Source organism: Diabrotica virgifera, chromosome 4 (genome assembly GCF_917563875.1).
Source record: "Diabrotica virgifera virgifera chromosome 4, PGI_DIABVI_V3a".
Classification (NCBI taxonomy): domain Eukaryota; kingdom Metazoa; phylum Arthropoda; class Insecta; order Coleoptera; family Chrysomelidae; genus Diabrotica; species Diabrotica virgifera.
The window spans coordinates 65,815,700-65,834,637 of record NC_065446.1 but is presented as its reverse complement, the minus strand read 5'-3'; the positions used below and the strand labels follow the sequence as shown (position 1 = coordinate 65,834,637).

Sequence of the window (18,938 nt, the reverse complement as noted above, 5' to 3'; positions counted from 1 at the left end):
AATTCTAATAAACAAAATATAATTTTAATTTTTTTTGTGAAATTATAATTTTTATAAACGTGGTTCCAGTTCTCATTCTCAGATGAGAAATGCCAGCACTATTCATCTAAAAATATTTAAGATGAAAGGGTTTTCACCAGTATGCACTCTCACATGCAATTTTAAAAGTTTAAACGTGAAAAGTTGTTTTTTCATTAGTATGCACTCCCATATGCAATTTTAAAACTTCTCTCGTTGAAAACTGTTTGGTACAAATTTCACATTGAAATTTTCAACAGTATGCACTGTCAGATTATTGTTATTTAAATATTGTACAACCTCTGAACCGAAACATCGTTTAACCCGAACGGCCGAGAGTTTCAATAATTTCGTCAATAAAAAGTAAATTTTTGTTGCAAAACGGAAGTACAGTAGAGCGTCGATAATCCGAACTAATTGGAACAGGGGTAGTTCAGATTATCAAATTGTTCGGATTATCGAACATATGTTCAAAATACATACAAAGCTCATAAACATAGTACATATGTACATACGTTTTAGTTACAAGGAATAAAAAACCTGCATAATAAACAACTATATTGTATGTATTTCTGCACAAACAAAACAAAAATCCGCGGTCATATTTTGCCCATATTTTCATATTAAATCCAAAAATTCGGTCCGCGATCATATTTTTTAATTTTATAATTTTTTTTGCATTCGGATTAGCGAACTTTTGGATTACCAGGGTTCGGATTATCGACGCTCTACTGTAATTCTATGTTAATTTGCCAACATTGTCAACACTGTTTTCATACAACTAAAGAACGCAATTAAATATACAACACATTACGGAATAACCTCATAGTATTTTCTAATACCAACTTTGACCAAGAATACTATGTGATTTTATACAGGAAGAATACAAAAAGCAATGTTATTTTTAACAGAAATTCTTGTTATCCGAAATTGCCTCACCCCCCAAACGGAGGTTTTACTGTATACAGGGTGAGGCAAATAAAGGGCCTATTAGAAATATCTCGAGAACTAAAGGCAACTAAATCATAAAAATTGGAATAAAGGGGTTTTGAAGACTGATCTATTTAAAGAAAATATTTTCATTTATTTGGTACTTCCGGTTATACCGGAAGTTGCTTATATCTTCGTTTTTTTTTAGATGGAACACCCTACATTTTTGGATTCTCCTCGATTTCTTCTTTCTTAAAATATAAGGTTTTGTAATAACAGGGTAGTTTAAAAGATAATTACGTTTTCTTATTAATTTCCTATCAACATCCACACCCTGTAGAATTGTAGTAGTTTGACATAATAAACTCTATTTATGTTCAAATGATTTTTAATATAGTCTACTATTGTTAAGAATTATTGGTATAGTTAAATTTTTCATTTTAGTAAACAGGTTTGGTCTAAACTCGGAATGAGTATTTTCTGAGTTTTCTTAAATGGAACACCCTGTATTTTAGTATTGTAATGAAATGTTATTTTATGGTACATGTTAATTTCTTAAGCATTCCCTATACCTAACTGTTTTAATTTGTGAGTTATTGGTGATTCAAGCCAAACATTAATTACAACACAAAATACATGAAATTTTATTAGGTTCGCCGTGAAAATATTCAATCACAAATAATTTTTCGCAAATAAATACATATTAATCTAGACTGCTACTTAAAATTGACAATAATGGTTGAGCTATCAAAATACCTACGTAGTTAAGATTGTTGGTGCGATTAACAATTAAGCACTAATTAAAGCAGTTAGTTATAGGGAATGCTGAAAAAGCAAAAAGTACCATAAAATATCATTTCATTACAATACTAAAATATAGGGTGTTCCATTTAAGAAAACTCAGAAAATACTCATTCCGAGTTTCGACCAACTCTGTAACTAAAATGAAAAATTTAGCTATACTAATAATTCTTAACAATAGTAGACTATATTAAAAATCATTTGAACATAAATAGAGATTTTTATGCCAAACTACTACAATTTTACAGTGTGTGAAAGTTGCTACGAAGTGAATAAACAAACCGAGTTATCTTTTAAACTACAGAGTATAATATTACAAAACCTCATATTTTAAGAAAAATGAAATCAAGGATAATCCGAATATGTAAAAATATTCAGGGTCTCCCATTAAAAAAAACAAGTTATAAGCAACTTCCGGTATAACCGTAAGTACCAAATAGATGAAAATATTTTCATTAAATAGATCAGCCTTCAAAACCCCTTCATTCCAATTTTCATGATTCAATTGCCTTTAGTTCTTGAGATATTACTAATAGGCCCTTTATCTGCCTCATGCTATATATTTATTACACATTTCACATTCGAATGGTTTTTTTCCTCTCTGCACTCTCATATGCGATTTTAAATTGGGTTTCAGTGAAAAGGATCTAGTGCAAATTTCACATTCAAAGATTATTTATTATCAGTATGCATTGTCATATGCACTTTTAAATTACTCTTCAATGAAAATTGTTTGGTGCAAATTTCACATTCAAATGGTTTTTCACCAGTATGCACCCTCATATGCACTTTTAAAGCTTCTTTCGTTTGAAACTGCTTGGTGCAAATTTCACATTCAAATGGTTTTTCACCAGTATGCTCTCTGATATGCCATTTTAAAGCCTCCTTCGTTGAAAACTGTTTGGCGCAAATTTCACATTGCAATGGTTTTTCACCAGTATGCACTCTCATGTGCGATTTTAAAATTATTTTCTTTGAAAACTGTTTGGTGCAAATTTCACATTCAAATGGTTTTTCACCTGTATGCACTCTCATATGCAATTTTAAAGCTTCTTTCGTTGAAAATTGTTTGGTGCAAATTTCACATTGAAATGGTTTTTCACCAGTATGCACTCTTATGTGTGATTTTAAAACTTGTTTCGTTGAAAACTTTTTGGTGCAAATTTCGCATTCAAATGGTTTTTCACCAGTATGCACTCTCATATGCGATTTTAAATATATTTTCATTGGGAACTGTTTGGTGCAAATTTCGCATTGAAATGGTTTTTCACCAGTATGCACTCTTATGTGTGATTTTAAAACTTGTTTCGTTGAAAACTTTTTGGTGCAAATTTCGCATTCAAATAGTTTTTCACCAGTATGCACTCTCATATGCGATTTTAAATATATTTTCATTGGGAACTGTTTGGTGCAAATTTCACATTGAAATGGTTTTTCACCAGTATGCACTCTTATGTGTGATTTTAAAACTTGTTTCGTTGAAAACTTTTTGGTGCAAATTTCGCATTCAAATAGTTTTTCACCAGTATGCACTCTCATATGCGATTTTAAATATATTTTCATTGGGAACTGTTTGGTGCAAATTTCGCATTGAAATGGTTTTTCACCAGTATGCAATTTCATATGTTGCGTTAAATAACTCTTTACTGAAAACCGTTTGGTGCAAATTTCACATTCAATTGGATTTTCACCAGTGTGCACTCTCATATGCAATTTCAAATATGCATATGTTGCAAACTGTTTGGTGCAAACTTCACAACTAATTGGTTTTTCATCAGTATGCACTGCCATATGCTTTCTTAAAACTTCTTTCGATGAAAACTGTTTGGTGCAAATTTCACATTCAAATGGTTTTTCACCAGTATGCACTCTCATATGCGCTTTTAAATGGTATTGCGATGGAAAGGGTCTAGTGCAAATGTCACATTTAAATGGCTTTTCACCAGTATGTACTGGCATATGTATTTTTAAAGAATTCTTTTGTGAAAATTGTTTGTTGCAAATTTCACATTCAAATAATTTTTTACCAGTATGCAATTTCATATGTATTGTTAAACTACCCTTTGCTGAAAACTGTTTGGTGCAAATTTCACATTCAAATGGTTTTTCACCAGTATGCACTCTCATATGTGCTTTTAAATGGTGTTTCGATGAAAAGGGTCTAGTGCAAATTTCACATTCAAATGGTTTTTCACTAGGATGCCATCTCATATGCCTTTTTAAAACTTGTTTCGTTGGAAAGTGTTTGGTGCAAATTTCACATCCAAATGGTTTTTCATCAATATGTACTGTCATGTTATGGTTTTTTAAATATATCTTTGTTGAAAATTGTTTGTTGCAAATGTTACATTCAAATGCTTTTTCATCAGTATGCACTCTCATATGAGATTTTAAAAGTGGTTTCGTTGAAAACTGTTTGTTGCAAATTTCACATCTAAATGGTTTTTTATCAGTATGCACTATCATATGATTTTTTAAAATGCATTTCGTTGAAAATTGTTTGGTGCACAGTTCACATTTAAATGGTCTTTCACCCGTATGCACTCTCATATGCGATTTTAAATTATGTTTCGATGAAAAGGGTCTAGTGCAAATTTCACATTCAAATGATTTTTCGTCAGTATGCACTATCATATGTTTTTTTAAATAACCCTTTGTTGAAAATTGTTTGGTGCAAATTTCACATTCAAATGGTTTTTCATCACTATGCACTATCATATGTTTTTTTAAATAACCTTTTGTTGAAAACTGTTTGGTGCAAATTTCACATTTAAATGGTTTTTCCCCAGTGTGTTGTTGGCCTCCAGTGTTCACATTGGTAGTGGAAGTTATATATTGGTTCAAATGACTGTCACTTCTATCATGATTCGTTAATAGGCTACTGACATCAGTTTTCTTGTCTTCACAAGAGAAACCTAAAATTATAATCGTCCGTTAAATCAATAAAATGCGACAAAATGACAGATAATATATACAGTCGAAAAAATTAAAAGATTGCCCATGAACGATCACATCAATCACTTATTTTGTATTTGCTGTCTTTTTCTATAACAATTTATAGAAAAAGACAGCAAACAAAAAATAAGTGATTGAAATGATCGTTCATGGGTAATCTTTCATTTTTCCGACTGTAATTGGCATTTCGTCCCAAGCATTACGCCCTCTAGTGGCTATTGCAGTAACCGAGCTAAAAGCCATTATTTATTTTCTTTCACGTTGAAGGTATACTGTTTTTGTGTTTTCGAGTTTTTTAGTACTTTATTTTAGCTTTAAAAATAAATTACTATTGTTGTGTTCCCGTTGTAATTCTTGACTTAAAAGGAACCCAGAATTAAGTTATCTCTTCCCAAAACCAAAGAAAACGAATCAGACTGAAAATCAGTTGGTTTTGACATGCTTATTTATAATAATTACAAATGCTGAATATGCTGTTCCATTACGTCGCAATTAGTATTGCAAGAGTCAAGAATGTTCAATGCTGACGGGCGGTAATCTCTTATTGAATTTTTTGAGTGATAGAATATACTAGAATATAGCTGTCATTGTACCGTAACTCATGTGTGGCAAATGTACAGTTGTACATTTATGCTTTGTTAGTAGCAGAAACTATTTTGTGGAGTTTCACTAGAGACATAAGGAGTTTTCTATTTTCTACTGTTTTATTCAATGTTAGTAAGAAATAAAATTTGTAAGTACAGTAAGTACTGTGTTTCATTTAGTTTCGAAATTTGGCAATGTATCTATCAATACAGAGGCGTTTTTGTTCCATAAACTAGCAGAGTGCACTCACTCAATACATATTCATACATGTAAATATAAAAGTTACATTTCGTATTTTTACCAAATTCATATGTTCGAGCATTGTTGCTTACACACAGACCAAATAAATTGCAAAATATTTTTTTAATAACCTAACTTTGTTTTGACAAATTTAGGGTTAAAAACGTTTAAAGTGTATTCATAACTTTACAATTTATTATTCTTTATAAACTTTAAAAATAACATGTAAGAGAGAGAATTAGATTTTATTGGAATGTTTCCAACGGGCTATCTATCGAAGTCTTTAATATGTAAGTAGGTATGTATTTTACTGTAAACATACAGTAGAACTATTAAATAAATAAATAAAAATACTAACATGCCTTTTATTCTTTACAAAGGTAGTGTACGTAAAAATAATTATATTTTATTTTTAACAACATATTGAAGCAAAATTCAAAATCAATTTCCATTATTAATAGATTTGTCAAAAGATGCAAAAACTAAAAATAAAATCAAAACGGCCATTCCCATCTGTATTTGCCCATAATGTTTGTAATTTTTTTATTGTATATTTTCCATACAATTGTAGGGATGCATCTTGAATTTTTTGTTGCTTCCAAAATCATAGATCAACGAACAAAACTACTCAAAAACACATAAAACTAAATGCAAAATACAAGATGTAAACAATTATTATAGGTTTGTTTCAACTCCATACAAAACCATTCTTGAATTGTTACGCGCATGCACAATAACGAATAATTGCGCACAGTAACACATTTTTCGTTACTGCGCATACTCGTAACCGTTTAAGGACGGTTTTGTATCGCGTTGGAACAAACCTTATAATGACTCTTAGCTCGGTTCAATTTGCTACCGCATTGGCGCTGCAATATTAATCCGAATCGTCAATTAGTGAAGTAAAATCTAGGATGACTTGCCGAGTCATGACAATGGCACTAACAAGTTTTTGCTGTTGAATGTTTATCTTTATCAGTACCTAATTTTGTTTCAGTTCCTTAATGATAAATCGATATTAAGTCAGTTTAAGGTTTTTTTGTGCGTTTAGGAATTATTTTGCTTAAAGTGTTAAGATCCAATGAGAATCCAGAAATCTAACACATGAATAGTGTGCTCAGGCGGTGGTATTCTATGAATAAGGTTGGAATTATCGCTGAATAGTGAAATATTCAGTGTGTTCTAGACATCAGTATCGCAATGCCTTTGACCGAGACAGGGTAACTGACTAGACCTAAGACAACGATTTGTAAAAAACTCAGTTGCTATCTGAGTTTCAAAATACAATTATAAAATATACAACTCCCTGTTAAGTTAGGCAAAATTATTATAATTATTACCAGATTTAAATTTTTTCACTTTTTTACATTCTATGTGATTAAAAAATAAGACTCGGTTTAATTTTAACCCTCCACCCACCACCGAACACATTTTTTCGTTTTTTGTTTTTTTTTGGTAGTATATATTTATACAATTTTATTTAGTGGAGGCTCGCTTTTGGCGTGGAAAGACATGTCATGAACAGTACGCATGGATATAAGGATTTGGTATTAAATAATGGCAATCTTAATGCTGAAAGTTGCATATTAGATGAATTTGCGTTTTGACTTACCCTGAGTTGTATCGTTTCATTTTCCTAATAAAAACGGCCCTTAAAATTTTGATTGTATGGGTGTATGGGCTGTTTGAGTGGGTGGTTCGATAAGTATTTAGCCTCTCTGCCTGATGGCTCTACTATCACAAGAGAAATATACTGTTATGTAATACATTCTTGTAGACGGCCTATGTCAAAATCTCAGCCGAATCGGACTAGTAGTTTTGTATTAACCGCATGTATAAGCCGGCGTGTCTGAGGATTTTAGAAAAATGAAACAAGAGCAACTGTCGGTGATTCGATTCTTGTTTTTGGAAGGGAAATAACGCAGCGAAATCAAATAAAGGTGCGCGAGATATTTGAGACAGTTTGCATCTCAAAAAACTGCGTGGGTCATATCCTGCATGAAATTTAGGGCATAAGGGCGCGATGGGTGCCGCATTTGCTCACTGTAACGCTATGAGACGTTACGGAATCAGTTTTGAACTCTTTAATTATTTTTATAATTATTTTCTCTTAATCTATTAATTAATTTCTCTAATTTTCGCGTAATTAACTATTTATAATTATTATCTTTTATAGTTAAAAATTTCTCGTAACGATGCCACATCTAATTATGTGTGGTATCACTGTTTGATTTGTAATATGACGCCACACCTCAACACACTAAAAACTACCTGTTAGTTTCGTGGGTTGGTAGCGGTGAATATTACTACGTGTTCTGAAAATTTGACAAGGCGGTCGTGCTTTACTTGGCTCACAGATCACCTATCTCCTCTAGATGTTTCACGATAACGCTTTGGTTAAATATGAAAAACAGCGCTCCATGCCGCTTGTATCGGAACTAATGCAAGCGGGAATTTCAAAATGTAATTTTGGTGGGAAGAAAATGTTAGGTTAAAATATTATAATTTGGTTTTAAAATATGCAAATTATTTTTAATTTCAAATATACAAAATACCATTTGGGGAAAATAAGACATGACAACGTATTTTTATTTATTTATTTAATACCAGCAAAACCACTTTGTATATACTTTTTTACAAATCGTATCTTTACAAATGAAATTATTAACAGTTATCTTCCAAATACTTCTACAAAAGGGTATCTCAAATGATTGAAACATGTGTGCATCTCTACTTGTTGAAGGATTTTCAACTAAAACAAAAAATTAATAAAATTGATTTGATAATAACCATATTCATTTCACGTAAAATAATTTGTATTAATTATATATTTTCTGTAGGGGTTACTTACTTGGTGTTACATTCGTTTGCTTCCCTACACCACTAACTGTGTTACTTGTTCTCTAATAACAAATACTTGTTGAACTCACCATGCAAATGTAAGCTAGGAATTTGATCTTCCTAGGGATCTTCAAATCACATTCGTTTTGTTTCAAAAACTGTATTTGAATCCATTTTATCTAAATCAGGATTTTTTATTATTGCTAACAATCAGATAAACATTTTTACTGACATAAATATAAAAGATAAAGGCATACTGACAATGATGACAATTGACAAATTATAATGACACTCAGACTCAGTGATATAGAAGAAATCTTCACTCCAGGTGCTTGGCGACATCTCAAAGAACGTATCATTACTAAAAATGACATTTAGTTTAGTATGACCTTGAGATACCTGCGTGAAACATATAAAGAGAGTTAAGTGATCTGTAACTTGGCTGTGAAGTACGCTGGAAGTAGGTCGATGAACTTTTGGTTCCATAATGACGGAAGGTTTCATTTATTAAGTCAGTTTATTTGGAAAATACAGTTTCACTGAAGTGAAAATGGTATCCCGTGGTTTTCCCAGAATCCATCCAGTGTTTCTATAGGGACAATAGTAATGAAAACCTGAAAGATCCGGTAAATATTTTTTTGGCATATAAAGGTTAGGTTGGATCTTACATTATTTTTTTTATTATTTAAAATATTAGTCGGAGAGATAGAAGCGGATTTTGTGCGTGATAAGTAATATGGAAAAACTATACGGGGATATGTTGAATTAGTTGTGTACATGACTTTCACCAACGGCCGGAAACCAGAGTTGGGGCCGAGGGTAGTTATAAGGGGTCAAAGTCGCGGATTTTATTATTTTTTTTATGACGCTCATGATCGAGATAGTGCACCAAAATTTGGGAATAAGTAGGTCATGACGTAACTAAGTAAAATCTCTAGGGGCGTAACGCTGCGTGGCCGACAAAGGGGTGGGGGTAGGGGTGAATATAAAAATTATAAAGGGTTTTTTGCGACGTTCGTGATTGAGATAGTGGACCAAAATTTGGGAATAAGTAGATCATGACATTACTAAGTAAAATCCCCAGAGCCGGAAACCAGAGTTGGGGATTAGGGTAGTTATAAGGGGTCAAAGTCGCCGTTTTTATTATTTTTTTTGTGACGCTCATGATCGAGAGAGTGCACCAAAATTTGGGAATAAGTAGGTCATGACGTAACTAAAATCTCCAGGGGTAGCACGCTGCGTGGTCGACAAAGGGGTGGGGCAGGGGTGAATACAAAAAATATAAGGGGTTTTTTTGCGACGTTCGTGACTGAGAGAGTACACCAAAATTTGGGAATAAGTAGACCATGACATAACTAAGTAAAATTATCAGAGCCGGAAACCAGAGTTGGGCATGAGGGTAGTTATAAGGGGTCAAAATCGCCGTTTTTATTATTTTTTTTGTGACGCTCATGATCGAGATAGTGCACCAAAATTTGGGAATAAGTAGGTCATGAGGTAACTAAGTACAATCGCCAGGGGTGGAACGCTGCGTGGCCGGCAAAGGGGTGGGGGTAGGTGTGAATATAAAAAATATAATGGGTTTTTTGCGACCTGCTAGATTGAGATAGTGTACCAAAATTTGGGAATAAGTAGACCATGACTTAGCTAAGTAAAATCCCCAGAGCCGGAAACCAGAGTTGGGGATGAGGGTAGTTTTAAGGGGCCAAAGTCGCAGTGTGTATTATTTTTTTGTGACTCGGCACAACATTTGTTTCCCACGCAGCGTTCCGTCCCTGGAGATTTTACTTAGTAATGTCATGATCTACTTATTCCCAAATTTTGGTGCACTATCTCGATCGCGAACGGCAAAAAAAAACCCCATATATTTTTATACTCACCCCTGCCTACCTGTTTGTACCCCAAGCAGCGTTCCGCCCCTGAAGATTTTACTTAGTTACATCATAACCTACTTACTCCCAAATTTTGGTGCACTATCTCCACCATGAGCGCCACAAAAAAAATAATAAAAACCGCGATTTTACCCCTTATAACTACCCTCGTCCGCCACTCTGGTTTCCGCCTCTGGGGATATTACTTAGTTATGTCATGGTCTACTTATTCCCAAATTTTGGTGCACTATCCTAATCACGAACGTCGCAAAAAACCCCTTACATTTTTTTATATTCACCCCTGCCCCACCCCTTTGTCGGCCACGCAGCGTTCCACTCCTGGAGATTTTACTTAGTTACGTCATGACCTACTTATTCCCAAATTTTGGCGCGCTATCTCGATCATGAGCGTCACAAAAAAAATAAAGAACGGAACTTTGACCCCTTATAACTAACTACCTTCCTTCCCCATTCTGGTTTCCGGCTCTGGGGATTTTAATTATTTATGTCACGGTCTACTTATACCCAAATTTTGTTGCACTATCTCAATCACGAACGTCGCAAAAAACCCCTTATATTTTTTATATTCACCCCTACCCCCACCCCTTTGTCGGCCACGCAGCGTTGAGCCACTAGAGACTTTACTTAGTTACGTCATGACGAGACTTTACTTATTCCCAAATTTTGGCGCGCTATCTCGATCATGAGCGTCACAAAAAAAATAATAAAGAACGGAACTTTGACCCCTTATAACTACCTTCCTTTCCCATTCTGGTTTCCGGCTCTGGGGATTTTAATTGTTTATGTCATGGTCTACTTATACCCAAATTTTGGTGCACTATCTCTATCACGAACGTCGCAAAAAACCCTTTATATTTTTTATATTCACCCCTACCCCCACCCCTTTGTCGGCCACGCAGCGTTGAGCCCCTACAGATTTTACTTAGGTACGTCATGACCTACTTGTTCCCAAATTTTGGTGCACTATCTCGATCATGAGCGTCATAAAAAAAATAATAAATTCCGCGACTTTGACCTCTTATAACTACCCTCGGCCCCTACTTTGGTTTCCGGCCGTTGGTGAAAGTCATGTACACAACTAATTCAACATATCCCCGTATAGTTTTTCCATATTACTTATCACGCACAAAATCCGCTCCCAGCTCTTAGACTATATTCTTTCGAGTTCAATTTTCCCAGTAAATTTGTTAATTATCGAATTTAGTTTCTTAATCTTTACACCGTGTTCAATATTTGTTCGGAGAAAGTTCTAATAGTCTTAATTTTTGGTTAATAAAGTTTGAAGTCTGTCCACACCCAATATTTGATAAATTGTGAATAAAAAATCTAATGCTATGCTCATATCACACTGGTAATATAATTATCCTATAATATTTTATTCTAAATATCATATTCTGTATCCAAATTCTGCCTCAAGGTCAAACTCGTACCTTCTTACATTTGATTCTTCTTCTTTAAGTTCCATCTTCTATCGAAGGTTGGAAATCATCATAGCAATGCGGACCCTGTTGACTGCCGCTCTAAATAGCTCTGCACTACTACATTCGAACCATTCCGGTAAGTTCTTAAGCCAGGATGTTCTTCGTCTTCCCACATTTCGCTTTCCTCGGATTTTGCCTTGCTAACAAGTTGTAATAATGAGTATTTTTGCCCTCTCATCACATGTCCCAAGTACTCAAGTTTTCGTCTTTTGATAGTATTATTTCCGGTTGATTTCCTATCCTTCTAGTTACTTCCACGTTCGACATTCTTTGAATCCATGATATTCGTAGGATTCTTCCGTAACACCAAAATTCAAAGGCGGCCAACTTATTCAAATGGACTTGTTTCAACGTCCACGCTTCCAAGCCGTAAAGAAGAGTAGAGAACACGTAACATCGAAGCATCCTTAGACGTAGTTCTAACCTTATATCCCGACAACAAAGAAACTTTTTAAGTTTAATGAATGATGCACGTGCTATTTCAATACGTGTCTTAATTTCTTTGGTTTGGTCTACATTTGATGTTATCCATGTTCCTAAGTATTTGTAGTTATCCACACTCTCAATCACAGTATCTTCAATAGTTAATTGGATGTTTACTTGTGCTGATTTAGTTATGATCATGCATTTAGTTTTCTTTAAATTCATCTTCAGTCTGTACTCATGACAGCGTTCATTAAGGCGTTGCATAACGTTTTGTAAATCACTGTTGTTATCTGTTATTATTACTGTATCGTCTGCAAAACGTAAGTTGTTCAAAACTTCTCCATTGATAGATATACCTTCTATTGAATTTGAGAGCGCTTCTTGAAATACCGCTTCACTGTAGACATTGAAAAGTAGTGGAGACAACACGCAACCCTGACGGACTCCTCTCTGTATTTTGATATCTTGGGTGTCCTGGTTGTTAACTCTTACCTTGGCAGTTTGATTCCAATATAATTAGATATAATTTTCATGTCACGACTGTCAATATTTTTGCTTTTTAATATATCTACAAGCTTTTTATGTTGAACTTTATCAAATGCCTTTTCAAAGTCTACAAAACATAAGTACATATCCTGATTCATGTCCATACATCTCTGGGCCAGCACATTCAAGCCGAACAAAGCATCTTGCGTGCTCATACCATTTCTAAAGCCAAATTGTGTGTCACTGATTTCATATTCGAGAGTTTTAACAATTCTACTGTGTATTATTTTCAAAAATGTTTTAAGTGTGTGACTCATTAAAGATATTGTTCTGTGATCCGAGCAGGTTGTTGCACTTGACTTTTTGGGAATTGCTACAAAGGTCGATTGCAGCCATTGTTTGGGGATTGTGGCAGTCTGATATATTAGATTAAAGAGTTCAACCATTACATCAATACCATCTTCATCAATAAGTTTTAATAATTCGATGGGCACATCATCTGGTCCAGTAGCTTTACCCTCTTTCGTGTTTTTAATGGCATAGATGACTTCGTCTCTTAATATTGGTGGTCCGGTATCCTCTGTGATTTCTAATGACAGTTCTCCTCTTTCATCATTAAAGAGTTGTTGGATGTAATTGGTCCATTGACACAATCTCTCCTTCACGTCAGTAATAATATCCCCTTTATCATTTTTAAGGGTATTCGTTCTTGTGCTTTTTCTAAAACCTGTCATTTCTTTGATTTTTTTGTGTAAATTAAAGCTGTCATACTTTTTATCCAGGTCTTCTATTTCTTTGCATCTGTCGCTTCTCATCGCTTTGACGAAAAAATTTTTGTACATATATAGGTATATTATGTGTTTTGTATATATAAATTGTATAGAAGTATTTAAATTTAAAATAAATGTAAAACTTATTTTAGGATAGGGAAAAAGGATTTATTTCGCGACCGTCATCTCTTCGGCGAAATAAATTTTGTACGTACTATATTATGTGTATGTATATATAAATTGTATAGAAGTATTTAAATTTAAAATAAATGTGAAACTTATTTTTGGATGGGGAAAAAGGATTTATTTCGCGACCGTCATCTCTTCGGCGAAATATATTTTGTACGTATATTTATTATGTGTATGTATATATAAATTGTGTAGCAGTATTTAAATTTAAAATAAATGTAAAATCTATTTTGGGATGGGGAAAAGGGATTGATTTCGCGACCGTCATTGCTCCGACGAAATACATTATTGAAATGAACACTTCTTTAAGGACGTTGTGCAGTTTTTAGATGGGGAAAAAGTATTGAATTAGCGACCGTCATCGCTTCGGCGAAATAAATTTTTGAAGTGAAAACTTCTGAAGAAACGTTTTGACCTTTTTAGATGGGGAAAAAGTATTGAATTAGCGACCGCCATCCCGACCGTCATTGCTTCGACGAAATAAATTTTTGAAGTGAAAACTTCTTTAGGGACGTTCTGCACTTTGTAGATAAGGAAAAAGTATTGAATTAGCGACCGTCATTGCTTCGACGAAATAATTTTTAAAGTGAAAACTTCTTGAGGGACTTTGTGCCCTTTTTAGATGGGGAAAAAGTATTAAATTAGCGACCCCCAAAGCTTCGACGAAATAAATTGTTGAAATGAAAACCGCTTTAGGGACGTTGTGCACTTTTTAGATGGAGAAAAAGTATTGAATTAGCGACCGTCATCGCTTCGGCGAGATACATTTTTGAAGTGAAAACTTCTTTAGGGACGATGCCCTTTTTAGATGTAGAAAAAGTATTGAATTAGCGACTGTCATCGCTTCGGCGAAATAAATTTTTGAAATGAAAACTCATTTGAAGTGAAAACTTCTTTAGGGACTTTGTGCACTTTTTGGATGGGGAAGAAGTATTTAATTAGCGACAGTCATTGCTTCGACGAAATAAATTTTTTAAGTGAAAACTTCTTTAGGGACGTTGTGCACTTTTTAGATGGGGAAAAATATTGAGTTTGTGACCGTCGCCACGTTGCCGAACTAAATTTCGTACGATATTATGTGTATGTATACATAAATAGCATAGAACGTGCGCAACGCGTATATAATATAGGTATAGTACTTCTTTTTGGATGGGGAAAAACGTTGAGCTCGTAATTGATATACTATAAGAAGTTTTCACTTCGGTCGGCACTCCCATGAGTGCTTTAAATTTTTTCTGACACATGTTCGATTGGAAATTGAAACTAAGACTGGGAAATGTTTGTTTTTAGCCATTTGGGAAAAATATTAAACCCTACCATGTAGACCCTTCGACCACCTGGAAGGAGCCGATTCCAGCCACGGCCACAGTCAAGTCATTTGGGACCAAGCTTATGGGAGATTCCAGCTCCTGATTTCCTGTACACCTGGACCTACAGGAGGTACAGATTTGCACCACGATGGTGCTCATTTTCCGGTATACGGCAGCAACCTTTTCATAAGTCAGTTGGGTTTGTTTGGGAACCATCAGTTTTGTGACTTTGAGTAACTATTGTGGTTTAATTTGCAGACATTTGGTTGATGTATTATGTTAATAATTTTTTTTTCAGATTTAGCTTGCATTTATTTGTTTTTTATATACATAAAAGTTAAGTACGTTCCCATTAACATTAAGTTAATTTTAGTTGTACGTAGCAAGCGTACTATAACCAATTGGTAAAGAAGTCTCATGTGAGTTGTACCCTATGTATAAGTAAGAGGTTTATAATTTTGTAAGATACATATAACAGGACTGTTGGTTTATTGTATAATATCCTGTAAAAACATAACTTTTGTCATTTTAGAGTCACATAATATTAAATTTGGTTTAACTCAGAGATTGTGCAAATCTAGGTAGTTATTTTTAATAAATATTTACTTATTTTGTATATAATTTATTTTTATTATTCCTTTATGTTCACATTTACTGATTTATTTTATTTAATATTTGACAGCAGTTACAGCAGTTTAAGATACCTGGGAGAGTGATCAAAGATCATGTTCTTGGCGCCCATGATTTGTTAGGTTTATTTAATTTGTTCTTCTTTTGCAATTACTCATCTTTATTCCTCTCAAAACATTATTCTTATCTTAGTATTTTCCTTTCTTAGTCATCATCCCTATCTACTTAGAGCTACCGTCTTCGACCGGCATGCAAAATTGGCCGTATCCATCCTTGAGTGTCAAGTTGTTCTCTTGCATCTCTTGCTAGCCAACTCCATTCAGTTTTGCGTCTGTCTATTCATACTTTTATTATCAGTACATCTATTTCTACATGTCATCATTTTCCCCATACATAATACTACTGCAAAAGTAGTATTTTTATTACTTCAGCCTCTCCAGCGCGAAGCTCTCTTCATTTTTGTCCCATTAGATAACATCTAAGTTATTCCTCTTTTCCCTTACTTCTGTTGGAGTTTATGGCTCTTGACTTTCACTCCAACAGAAGTACCTCAATTTTGTTTCATCACTCCGGAAAAATAAGCACAACCATGAGACCACTTCGGAGCAGTATCTTAGGCTGTTTAAGCGTCATCCAAAATAGTTTATACGTTGTTTCATAACCGCCGACGAAACATTGTTCCACTGGTATACACCAGAGACCAAAGAACAGTCGATACAGTGGACGTCACCCCGCTAACGTACTCCGAAGAGGGCGAAGACTGTCCAATTGGCCGGAAAGCTAATAGCCACCATTTTCTGGGACTCACAAAATGGGATAAACTTCCAATAAAAGGACAAGACGGTCAGAGGGCTTTACTGTGCCGCAATAATGAGCGCATTCGACACCGAACTTCACAAAAAACAGCCCATTTGGGGAAGAAACCAAACTCTTACACCATGATAACGCACCGGCTCATACCTTCGCGTCGCCATGGCCAAATTGGGCTACGAACTGCTATCTCATCTACCGCATACTCCAGATTTGGCTCTGTACGACTTCTTTTTGTTTCCAAACTTGAAAAATTGACTCACCGGACAGAAATTTAAGTCAAATGAGGTTCATCGCCGACACGGAAGCCTACTTTTAGGTTTAGGGCAGTCAATGAGGGTATTTGGCTCCGAATTCCATCCTACTACATCGATTTACTTGATATTTTCACAGTAAGTAGGGAATAGCTCAAGAAACAAAGTCTACCCTATATACTATGGCGCTTTTTATGTTGGAGGCGGTCCCCACCCCATCAATGGGTGGAAATTTACTTGGTCAAAATAACCCCGGAAGTGGCTAGAGAACCTAATTCTGAGCAAAAACTGTTCTATAATTTTTTTTGAAAACTTTTTTTGATAACTGATTTTAGGTGTATAGTGCTGCCAATACTTTTTGTAGTACTTGAAAAGTCCTTTAAAATGAGCAATATTAGATGTCGATTACATTTAAAATAAGCGAGATATGCAGCAAAAAAATTGATGACTAATGTATTTTAAGAAAAAATGAGATGTATATTTAACCCCTCATCCACCACAATTTAAATGCCTGGATTTCCTTCTACAATACTTTTTATTATAGTGTTATTTCTATGTTCAAAAAGTTGGACGGGGTTAAAACGAATGGATTTTGAAAAAAAAACAAGAGCAAATTCTAGAGCGCATTTTTAAATTTTTTTAAAAATCTTCCTTTTTCTCCATGTAACTCGAAAATGATAAGAGATACGAAAAAAGATACCGCACAAAAATGTAGGATTTTTTTAGAAGAAAATTTTGTTTTTTTTCATTACTGTATCCCTTACCAGTTTCAAGTTAGATGGAGAAACAGAAAATTTTTAAGAATATTTAAAAATGCATTCTATAATTTGATCTCATTTTTTTTCAAAAACCATTAGGTTAAACCCGTCTAACTTTTTGAATATAGAAATAACACTATAATAAAAAGTATTTTAGAAGGAAAACGATGCATTTAAGTTCTGGTGGATGAGGGGTTAAATATAATTCTCATTTTTTCTTAAAATACATTAGTTATCAATTTTTTTGCAGCATACCTCGCTTAGTTTGAATGTAATCGATATTTAATATTGCTCATTTTAAAGGTCTTTTCAAGAACTACAAAAGGTATTAATGGTGTATAAAAGGTAGCATTATACACCTAAAATCGACGGTTTCTCTGTTATTTCAAGTTGAATACACCGATTTGAGCATGCACCAAAAAAAAAAGGCAAACTCTTTTCACCTATCATATCTCTTTTTGTATTATAACTAAAGATTTATCAACGAACGAATCTCTTTTTTTTTATTTATAAGCTACAAAAATGTTTTAGAGTTTTTTTTAGTTAGATGCATAGTTTTTAAGGTATTCGCAAAAAACCGTTCGAAAAGATATTGTTTCAATAAAAATGGCCAATTTTCAACCACGAATAACTCAAGAAGTATTCAGTTTTCAAAAAAAAATTATAGAGCAGTTTTAGCTTAGAATTAGGTTCTCTAACCACTTCCGTGGTTATTTTGACCAAAAAATGTTCCACCCTCGAGGAGGGGTAGGAACCACCTCCAAAATAAAAGCGCACATCGGCACAGGGTAGACTTTGAATTAGGACATAAGTAGAGGCTATTACCAAAATTCCATTAAAACCCATGCAGTAGGATAGAATTCGGAGGTAATATCCTGTTCTTGCTCTCATTGACTGGCGTATAGGGATTGCAATCAAGCAGCATTTTCAATCCAGCTGGATTTTTGCAAGATTGGCCTGAATCCAGCTGGACCCAGCAAAATGTGGAATCAAAATAAAAACACGATTTTAATGTTTTTTTTGTCTGTATTCTAAATTTCTAAACAACACAAACATGAATTATTTAGTTTTTTGGAAGTGAGACCTTAAAAACATATTTTATCTATCGTCTTATCGGTTAACCTACTTCACACAGAACTGCACATATAGCCGGTTGCGGAGAAAGCCCTTTCGGTGTCTATGCTGGTCGGCTTTAAGGTCATCAAATAGTCATAGACCATGGACAAATGATCGCCTTTCACTCCATCGGTCTCATAAACGGTCATTTCCTTTTCCAAAATCTTTTCGTAATCTTTCTGAGAACCATTTTTTTTTGGTTATAAATGTTCTCTCTTTCTGTTCAATTCAATCTAAAGTTCTTGTTCGAAAGTAAAATTCACGGGCTTCGGATTAGTTGGCCCATCTTCTTCCATAATGTCCTCTTGCATTGGTTCCTTAATCACTTGTTTATTTATACGCCTCAATAAATTTGTCTCTTGTCGCATTGCATTGTTTTTTCGGCATGGGGAAATAACCAGGATTGTTTAGTCCTTCGTCATACTTTTTTGGATTTTGTACGTACC

At 34.1% G+C, this 18,938-nt stretch overlaps 1 protein-coding gene across 1 annotated transcript in view; it reads right to left on the bottom strand.

The window, feature by feature from the left end:
• Nucleotides 1-1,979: 1,979 nt before the first annotated feature.
• The window catches only part of LOC114329153 (oocyte zinc finger protein XlCOF6-like), a 49,462-nt gene continuing 32,503 nt past the window's right edge, over nt 1,980-18,938 (bottom strand). The window contains exon 2 of the mRNA XM_050648223.1: nt 1,980-4,664. Within this exon, the coding sequence (XP_050504180.1) occupies nt 2,422-4,664 (2,243 nt within the window). The 3' untranslated portion in view covers nt 1,980-2,421. The remainder of the gene's footprint in view (nt 4,665-18,938) is intronic.